The 10,163-nt window shown below is 43.3% G+C and overlaps 1 protein-coding gene across 1 annotated transcript in view; it reads right to left on the bottom strand.

The window, feature by feature from the left end:
- Gnl3l (G protein nucleolar 3 like) overlaps positions 1 to 5,737 on the bottom strand; it is a 50,137-nt gene extending 44,400 nt beyond the window's left edge. The window contains exons 1-2 of the mRNA XM_023707821.1: positions 5,611 to 5,737; positions 2,295 to 2,361 (exon numbers count right to left, since the gene is read on the bottom strand). Coding sequence (XP_023563589.1) covers positions 2,295 to 2,310 — 16 coding nt within the window. The 5' untranslated portion in view covers positions 2,311 to 2,361; positions 5,611 to 5,737. The remainder of the gene's footprint in view (positions 1 to 2,294; positions 2,362 to 5,610) is intronic.
- Between the last annotated feature and the right edge of the window lie 4,426 nt (positions 5,738 to 10,163).

The raw sequence follows: 10,163 nt of genomic DNA, 5'->3' as shown, positions 1-10,163 counted from the left end.
ATAAAAAAATAAATAAAAAAAATAAATAAAATGTAAGGGAAATATGCAAATTATATGCAAATGCTATGCCATTTTGTATACGGAATTAGGAGTAAACACTGATTTTGGTTATCTGCCAGGTGCCAACAGATACAGAGGGACAATTGTACTTATAGATAATGCTTACTATGTGCTGGGCACTGTTCTGAGCATTTTACCTCTTTAAACTCATTAAATTCTCACAATTCCAGCTGAGGAAGAAAGTTCACTTGAGCCTAGGAGTTCAAAGTCAGCCTGGACAACTAGTCAATTGTATTGGTTACTTTTCTCTCCTCATTGAGACAAAATACCCATCGCCCAAATTTAAGGAAGGAAAGGTTTATGTAGCTCAGTTTGTGGTTTTCAGTCCATAATTAGCTGGCTCCAAAGCAACTTTTCCTCCTTTATACTATAAAGTGCCTACTCACCCTGAGGTGGGGAGGTCCTTTACATCCACACCATCTCCATGCCCTCTTGCAGAGACTCAGGATAAATACAAAAGGACCCTGAGCCCCTGCTCAGTCACTTAACTAACCTTCTAAACTTTTCAAGTTGACACACTGAACAGCAGCGTAGACAGGTAAAGGCATATCTTTTTCACCCCAGGATGCAAAACTTCTGAGTCACCTAGTTGAGCTTTTAAATTTCTCAGACACCATGAATAACACCCCAGAGGTATAAGGGCATGTCATTCTTACCCAAGGATTAGAACTGTTGAATTACTTAGTTAAGCTTCTAGACTCCTCAAGGTAACACAATGTATCAACCATAACAATGTAGAGACCTTGTCTCCAAAAAGCAAACTTTGCCTAAGAACATACAGGCTGCTAAGAAGTGAGTGAGAGTGCTGAGACTCAAACCTAGTCTGGTTTGAAAGGTCATGGTCATAGCCACGTGTATAATTTAAGGTTCCAACTTGAAGGTAAAACTTAATGAAAAATGTTATACCATATCATGCAGTACTATATAGTATCTACTGCTACTGGCCTTAGATTAAGTCACCTAACCTTGCTGGGCCAGTTTTCTCATCTATAAAATGAGAATGTGAGGAACATACTTAAGAGGGACCCAGGAGGAAAGGAATGATATGTTTTTAAAAAACATAATAAATGATCTATAACATATTGAGCAAAATTTTGTTTTGTTTTGGAGATGGTCTTGCTGTGTAATTCAGGCTAGACTTGAGCTCATTATTGTATCCCACCCAAGCTGGTCTCAAACTCATAGAGAACCATCCTCCTGCCTCAGCCTCCCAAGTGTTAGAATTATAGGCATGAGCCACCATACAAGCCTTCAATTTTTAAAAGTTGTAGTAAACAAAGTTTAAGTACTGAGCAAAATAAAAGATAATGGAAATAGTGAGATCAAATGGGAAAGTAAACGAAAGATGGAGGAAAAGTGATTTTTTTTAAAAAAGAATTGAATGGGACAGGCGAGATAGCTCAGCAGACTAAGCACCTGCTTAGGCAAGCGCAGGGACCAGAGTTCAATTCCCAGTACCACAAACCACATGGGCCCAGCCCCCAGGCATGCTGAGTGGCCACTGAGTCCAGGTGTGGATGCACACACCTGTAATCCCACTGCTGGGGAGGCTGAAAACAGGAGGATCACTCCGAGTCCTGAACTGTATAGTGAGATCCTGCACCAAATAAATGAAATTTTAAAAAAAGAACTGAAGATGGGGCTGGGGAAATGGCTCAGTAGAATAAGCGCTTGACTGGCAATCGCAAGGATCTGAGTTCAATCCCCGGTTCTGCAAAATAAAATAAAATAAAATAAAATAATAAAATAAAAAAGAACTGAAGAAATAATGGAAATAGTAGCTGGGCATGGTGGTGCATGCCTGTAATCCCAGCACTGTGGAGGCTGAGACTGGAAGATCCCTGCAAATTCAAAGCCAATCCAAGCTGCATGGTGAGTTCAAGGCCAGTCTGAACTACATAGTGAGACCCTGGCTCAAAAAACTAAACAAAGCAAAAAATGAAAACAGAATTTTTGCAAATGGGAAAGGAAAGAATTAGAGGGACCAGAGAGGGATGAAAAGGGTAGGGAACAAAATAAATAAATAAATATAAATAAAAAATAAAAAAGGGTAGGGAACAAAACTAAGAATTAAGATGTGTTACATACATATACTAACTCCCCATAGTAAATATAATCATTACAAACTAAAAAAGTACTAATTTTAAAAATGATATTAAGGATATGTATTTTCTTTGAGTTGAGGTAAAATACTATGAACATTTATAGAAAGTATAGGATTCACTGAAACTTACTTTGTCTAAATTTCATGATGATCAACCAGCTTGGAAACAGGTAGATTCAAATCTGCCCACTTTCTTCCTGTCAGAATAGAAGCAATTTGAAAACCTGGAAACCACACAATGCCACAAGCCCCCTTATTAACTACCCAAAGGTAAAATAAAATGTCAGAATTATCCAGGTGTAGTGACATATGTCTATAATCCCAGTACTTAGGTTGAGGCAGGATCACAAGTTTGTTCAAGGCCAGCCTGGGCTACATAGTGAAACCCTACCTCAAAGCACCAAAAAAAAAAGTCAGAATACCATAATAAGGAAGCCCTCATAAGCAGAAAAATGAGAGAAGCTACAACTGAAGTTAGCCTGATATGGCTGAGTGCACAAAGAAAAGGCAGTATCATATTACCCAAAGGGAGGGGAAGGTCTCAACCTCTCTCCTCAAGTGGAGTGTGCCTCAATGTATTCAATAAGATCCTTGATCTTTATTCTACCATCTTGTAGTATTATACACTAAATATGCAACTAGTTCTAAACCCTTCCATTCTGAGGGGAGGAGTATTTGCGGATCATGTTTCCTCATGGGGTGCATGATAATCTCTTTTTCCAAGGGGTTATATATCTCATTTACCATAGGAGAGGTGACATCAGCAATAGATCTCAGGAGTCTACCCAGGGGAAAAAGAGCCTCAAGAATCTTAGCTAGATACAATGGTGCATGTCTATAGTTTCAGCACTTTAAAGGCTGAGTAAGGCATTCATTTTTTAACACAGCTGGGCAATTTAGTGACTTAGTAAGATCTTGACTCAATTTTTTGTCTTTTTGAGATAGGGTCTTGCCATGCAGTTCAGGGTGGCCTTGAACTCACTTTGTAACCCAGGCTGGTTTGGAACTCACAACAATCAGTACTCAGGAGGCTGAGGGTACTGGGATTACAGGCCTACACCACTATGTCTGGCTCTAAATAGTAAGGAATTTCTTTCCCTCTTTCTTTCTTTTTTTTTTTTTTTTTGGCAGAACTGAGGATTGAACTCAGGCCCTTGCACTTGCCAAGCAAGCACTTATTTTACTGAGCCATCTCCCTGGCCCCTTGCTCTTTCTTTCTTTCTTTTTTTTTGTGGTACTGGGGATTGAACTCATGACCCTGCACTTGCCAGGCAAGCGCTTATTCCACTAAGCATTTCCTCAGGCCCTCGTTCTTTCTTTGGTACCAGGGATCAAACCCAGGACCTTGCACTTGCCAGGCAGGTACTTATCTCCCTAGCCCTCACAATTTAAAAAGGGGTGTGAATGTACATCAGTGAAAAGGCCCTAGGTTCAAAAAAAAAAAAAAAAAACAGTGCTTCTGTGGACTGAACTCAGCACAAAATCTTAGAGAGGTACCAGGCATGGTAGTGCAGGCCTGTGATACCAGCACTCAGGAGGCTGAGGCAGGAGGAGGACCTCAAGTTCAATGCCAGCCTGGGCTACATAGTGAGTTCAAGGCCAGCCTGAACTACATAGTGAGACCCTATATCAAAAAAAATCCAATAAGGAGGTAAAATCTATTCCTCTGTGTGTACAACTAACGGGAGTCTCTTCATCTTGGCATTTTGAGAGGAGGGTGCCCATCTACCCCCTACTCTAAAGCACAGAGAAATTGTGGAACTAACACCATTGTGTGCATCTCTGGTGCATGGAAGAAAAGCACAGGACCAAGTATTTCTAAGTTGTTGGGGGTAGTCTTAGGTCTCTTTAACCTGTAGAGGCAGGAGTGACTTCACAATAAGGTGACACCAATGACATACTAATAATGACAGAAAATTGTGCAGCTTTGAATGAGAAGGGTGTGCATTTTTGTCTGCAGCACCCTATTTTGAACCCTTCCGTGGGTGGTGGATTAATATTATCTCTGTGTCTTTCATCTGGGTTGCAGTTAGCAGCATACTAATATTAAAGAGAATAGGGTCTCCAGTTGCAGGCACAGGTGAGGAATGATAAAGTAGAAGGCAACAAAATTATAAACTCAGCAGATCTGATCCTACATTGAGGAGCTATGTCATTTTAACCTGGGTGAGGAGAAACTTGAGTAAAGACAGAATCCATATGCATTGTAGGGTAATATCTCTACATTATAGGAGTAGGAGCTGCACCTCTTCACCATCAGTAGCCTTGTCTATATTTGGCGACAAATCCTTGGAGAGGTCTATGTCTGCCTCAAGGAGAAAGAAAAGGGCCAGCCAGATAGCTGAGCAGACTAAAGCACCTGCTTAGGCAGAGCACAGCAGCCAGGGTTGGATCCCCAGCATGAGGTGCCAGCCCCACCCACAGGGCGCGCTGCGATGGTGACTGAGCCTGGGTGAGGTGGCGCTCACCTGTAATCCTAGCACTTGGGAGGCTGAAAACAGATCACTATGAGTCTGATCTCTGCAGTGAGACCTTGTAGATCCTGTACTAAATACAAAAAGAGAGAGAGACAGAGAGAGAGAAAGAGAAAAAGAAATCTGAGTCCCCTATCCCGGAGGACCCTGAAGGGCAAATGTGACCACCCCCTTAGAAACTAAGGTCTGTTTCTCTTTGTTGAGGTAGGACGTTACAGGTTTAATAAAATAGCACTTCTTTATGGGGTAGTTGCCAGGCTTAATTCTCCACAATGGGGACTCATCCTAACCAAGAATAAGGGGGAGTGGTTCTGCAAAAGACTAACAAGACCTAAACTCCACAAGAGTAGGGGTGGGGCTTTAATCAATTAGTCACTCAAGGTCTCAAATCCCGGGAAGTTTTTTTTTTTTTTTCAAAACCGGAAAGTTTGTTCCTTAACGTACATTATGCTTTTCTGAGTTTCTCTATATTGGATGGGGGAGGGGGTAACAACAAAGTTTCTGTCCTGATGCGGGTGCCTCCGTGTGAGAATCAGTGCGTCTTACATTCGGAGAGGCTTTAGCGCTCGATTGCGCGCTGGACATTCTGCCCCAGGTGTGGGCGAGGTCGCCACGCTAACTGCAATGCCGGTCTACGCCAGAGGGAGTAATGAAGCAGGAGCCTCACTGTTCTGAGCGACGGAGGGCAACTGCCGCACATAGGTCCACACCCAGGTCTATATTACACATTGTTTCTGGGGTCTACACTTTCCTAAGTGTGGGTGGGGCTGTACCCTTGTGCACTGCAACACTGCAGTTCAACACCGTCTCCACTCGGAGAGCAAGCCTGACCACTTTCGTGTGGCCTTCCACCCAGGAGCCAGCCGTCCTATTTACCTCAGGCTGGCCGGCAGGTCTTAACTGTATGTCTGCGTACAGAGCGAACCGCTGGACGACCGAAAGAGCACTAACAGAAAAAAACTAATCTCTTACCTACACTTCCGGCGTAGACCAGGGAGGACAAGGTAGCGTGGTGTCACACGGCTGACGGAACAGAGCTGCGTGACTCGCTAGTTTGGGACTTCGGGATCTCAGCCTCGAGGCACGAATCTCCAACCCCCTGCGTCATCCGCGGGGCGGGGCCGTGACGGCGGGCTCCAGGTCACGCCCTCTTCGCCTCGCCGGCCCCGCCTCCTGGCTGCAAGGTGCCTAAAGAAATAGCTGAAAAGGGGAGGAAGAAGATGGAGAAGCAGAGAGGTTAGCGATGGCGCTGGTCCTGTGGCCATATAACGTACAAGCAAGATGAAATCTTGTCTGCTGGCTTTTGTCTGGAATTAAATATTATGTGCCTAACTGTTAGGGAGCAGGCCTTCGCTGTCTGAATCAGAGGAGGGTGGGGGTTGGTGTCTTTGCCGGGAAGATGGCGTCGGACGTGGTGTGAGAAAATGGCCGCATGGGTCCCATGTCTCGCGAGTGTTTCTCATCTGAAGTGAATTGGTTAGCTGTTCCCAACAACCTTCCTAGCTGATAGGACCCCAGACAAACCCTAAGGTATGTATTCCCAGCACTTTATGCAGTATGCAGAAGTTCAGATCCATCACCATGCCCAGCCAGAGTAGGAACCTGAAATCCTCTTCCACCTGTCTGACCCCCTTCCGCACCTCCTCACCTCTTTCTCTGAATGCTTGAGCAGTATTGGCAAAAAGGAATTTATATCTTAGAAATGGGGACAAGTAACAGTTTCATCGGAAATTAGCCCGAGGACCTTCTGAACTGGCTGACAAGTAAGATATGCCCCTAAAAGCAGTGTTAGTCTGCAAAGATAGTTATACAGCTGGTTTCTCTTAGTTCATAGCAAAGAAAGATTTGTACTAGTATTGTCTGAACATTATTTTATGCCTATATCTTGTACTCTGAGTAACTGCTATAAAGATAACAATACGCAGAGTATTATTCTTACTCTCCCGATTTGAAACTTTATTTTTCTTTAAAATAATTATTTAAATGCTTACTTATAATTTAATTCCAGAAGCCCCTCCTCCTCCTTCACCTTCTCCTCCTCCCCTCCTCCTCCTCTCGTAAACCTTGCGGTGGGGCTCTACCCGGAAGCCATGTTTCTCCCCTATAGTACTTTCAGGCTTAAAATGACTCCCTCTGCCCTCCTGCCCCTTACACATGCTAGAGTCACTACCTGTGTGTCCATTTAAGCTCTCTAACCTATCACGCTAAAGACCCAAACTTCCTTTGGACCCCCAGCCCTGAAAACCTTCACCTTCCCCCCCCCCGCACTACAAATTCTTTTTCTCTAAGACTTAACTCCTATCACTTCTGCAAAGTTGAAACTTACCCTGGGTTCATATTGTTGACACAGCTAATCTACCATTTATCACTTAATACTGTACTGTATACTTAATACTGCACTGATTATGTAGCTGTAGAGTATCTCCATAGGAAAGTGGATTCTCTGAGTAAAGGAACTGTATGTTTTGGAGCCTTCAACCAGACTCAGAATAAGAACAGTATAAATCTGGCTGCAACAGGCTTGTTAAGCAGGGCTTGGTGGTGCATGCCTGTAATCCAAGTACTTGCCAGGCTGAGGCAGAAGGATTGTTACAAGTTTGAGACCAGCTGGGGCTACAAAGTGAGCACAAGGCCAGCTTGAACTGCATAGGGAGACCAGGTCTCAAAAAGAAAAACAAAGTAATACCTAGGCGTGGTGACACACCTATAATTCCAACGCCAGAGGATCCAGTCCGGAGTCCAAGGCCAACCTGGGCTACATAGTGAGTTCAAGGCTAACCTGTACTACAAAGTGAAACCCTGGCTCTGAAAAAAACAAAGAAAAAGAAAGGTAATAATAAAATTAATATGAAATGTGCAAAAGCCAGGTGTGTTTTCTGTAGGCAGCTGAGAAATACAGGCAGGCAGGCAGGGCTGGACCCTCAAGGAGCCAGTATGGAAGACAAACCTTGCAACTGAGGGAAAGATAGTCACTGTGAGCCAGACCTCAAGACAAAAGATCAAACAAATACATCCACATACCTCCCTAGGCATAGACATCAGCGATTGATATTCTAAATAGGTACCAATCACCTTGAGAAAGCCAGGCAGAGCCACTAACCCAAACCCCTATGGGAGGAGCCCCAGTTCTGTATCCATGGCCACTTGCCTTGGTCCTGGATTTAATCAATTTTGCCTGAGCAATTGTGCTTTTAATCTTATTGGTGGACCATAATTTTGTCCCACCTCATGCCCACCTTGCAAGTTCCGATGTTTCCCAGCTTAGACCCACCTCACCTCAATGTGTTGCTCTATAAAAATCCCTAGAAAAGGCAGGATTCTTGGCAGTGCACTCGGCTCCCCTTCTGTCCCTCTCTTGCACAGAAGCTTTCTTTCCCTCAATAAATATATTCTGCTCTTAACCTGCATTGTTCTAAAATTTATTCTTTGGTTTTAGAGAACATGAACTTGTCCCAGGTATCTTTGAGGTTGGGAGTTTCTTTCTCCTATATCATGGTGGCATATACCTGTAGCCCCAGCATTTGGGAGGCTGAGATAGAAGGATTGCTGAGTTCCAGGCCAGCCTGGGCTATATAGTGAATTCAAGTTCAGCCTAAATTATACAGCAAGACTCTGTCTCATGAGCTGGGGAGATAGCTCAATGGTCTAAGCACCTGCCTGGCAAGCCCAAGGACCTGGGGATCCTCAGTACTGCATGCCTGCATGCTGTGCTGGCCGCTGAAACTGGATGTGGTTGCCCACATCTGTAATTCCAGTGCTGGGGAGACTGAGACAGGAGGATCGCTGGAGTCTGAGTTGGGTAGGGAGACTCTGTACCAAATAAGTAAATAAAATAGATTTCTTTAAAAAGACTCTCAAGGAGAAAAAAAATTTAAATGTGCAGGAAAATATCTTTGTAGCTATAATTGGGAAAGGACTTTTTAAACAAAAAGGGGGGAAATGTAGTGAAATCTTTGATAGGAGTGAAAATTGGTACTGTTGCTTTTAAAAACAAATAAAAAATATCCAGAATAGTCTAAAATGGTCCTGGAACCTAGCAGTTCTGCTGGAGATAGGTAGAGAGCTCCCTTAGCTATTAAGTCCTGGAAAAAATCTTATACATATGCTCAAGAAAATATATATATTCTTCATTGCAGAACTATTTGTAATAATCCTGCATGGTGCCATGTGCCTATAATTCCCAGTGTTCTAGAAGGCCATAGCAGTAAGATTGTAAGTTTGAGCCCAACCTGGGCAAGTTAGTGAGACTTTGTCTCAAAAAGTAAAAATGGGGGCTGGTGAGATGGCGCAGTGGTCTAAAGCACCTACTTAGAACAAGCTAAGCTAAACAAAGCACAGGGACCGCGGTTCAATCCCCAGCACCACATGCCAGCCAGGCAGCCCCGCCCCCTGGTGGGCTGAGCTGGCCACACACACACAAAATAAATAAATATTTTTAAAAAAAAAGTAAAAATGATTGGGCATGGTGGTACACACATGTAATCCCATCCCAGCACTTGGGAGACTGAGGCAGGAGGAATCTCTTGAGTTCGAGGTCAGCCTAAACTACATAGTGGGTCCAAGTGCAGCCTAAACTACATAGTGAAACCCTGTCTCAAAAAAACCAAAATATGGCAACCCATTCGGGACCCCTCCAGTTTCTCAGTGGCTGTTGCTATTGCCTATTCCCGCATTTCTTTTCTCCAATAAATTTTCCTACTCTTAAATAACTATGACTGGGGTGTAGGTTTATGTGAAGTCCTTGCTTTCAACCCCTAGAACTGCAGAAAAAAAGAAGAAAATGTATAGCTGGGCATGGTGGTACATACCTGTAATCCCAGCACTTTGGGAGGCAGAGGCAGGAGGACTGCCATGAGTTTGAGGGCAGCCTGGGCTACATAGTGAATCCAAGCACAACCTGAACTACATAGCGAGACCCTATCTCAAAAAAGAAAAAAAAATATGCTGGGGAGTTAGCTCCTCAGCACAGGGGCCTGTCTGGCAAGTGCAAGGTCTGGAGTTTGATCCCCACTACTGCAAAAAAGAAAAAAAGGGTTTTGAATTCCAGTATCTGATCAAGATTTATGCTTAAAAAAAAGATTTATGCTTTATGTTTGGGTGTTGTATTCCTTTAACCTATGTTAACCTAGAATGGTACACCTGTATTTTAGAGGGAATTCCTTTTTATTTTGTTGTTCTACCCTATACTTTTGTGTGTTTCAAATAATATTGATTTTGTTTTTGTTATGTTTTGCTTTGTTTTTTTGAGATAGGCCCTCACTATGCAATTCAGGCTGACCTTGAACTCACTGTGGAGTCCAAGCTGGCCTCAAACTAACAGCAAGCCTCATGCCTCAACCTTCCAAGTACTAGGATCACAGGGCTACACAACCAAAGCTGGCACCAAACACTGATTTTTTTTTAATTTTTAAAAATCTTTTATAAATATTTATGTATTTATTTATTTGGTACAGAGTCTCACTACATAGCTCAGACTCATAGTGATCCTCCTGTCTCAGCCTCCCCAGTACAGGCGTGTGCCATCA

The sequence above is a fragment of the Octodon degus genome, unplaced genomic scaffold (genome assembly GCF_000260255.1).
Source record: "Octodon degus isolate 3935 unplaced genomic scaffold, OctDeg1.0 scaffold00314, whole genome shotgun sequence".
Lineage (NCBI taxonomy): Eukaryota > Metazoa > Chordata > Mammalia > Rodentia > Octodontidae > Octodon > Octodon degus.
The sequence above is the reverse complement of the archived record's forward strand: the minus strand, read 5'-3'. Positions and strand labels throughout refer to the sequence as shown.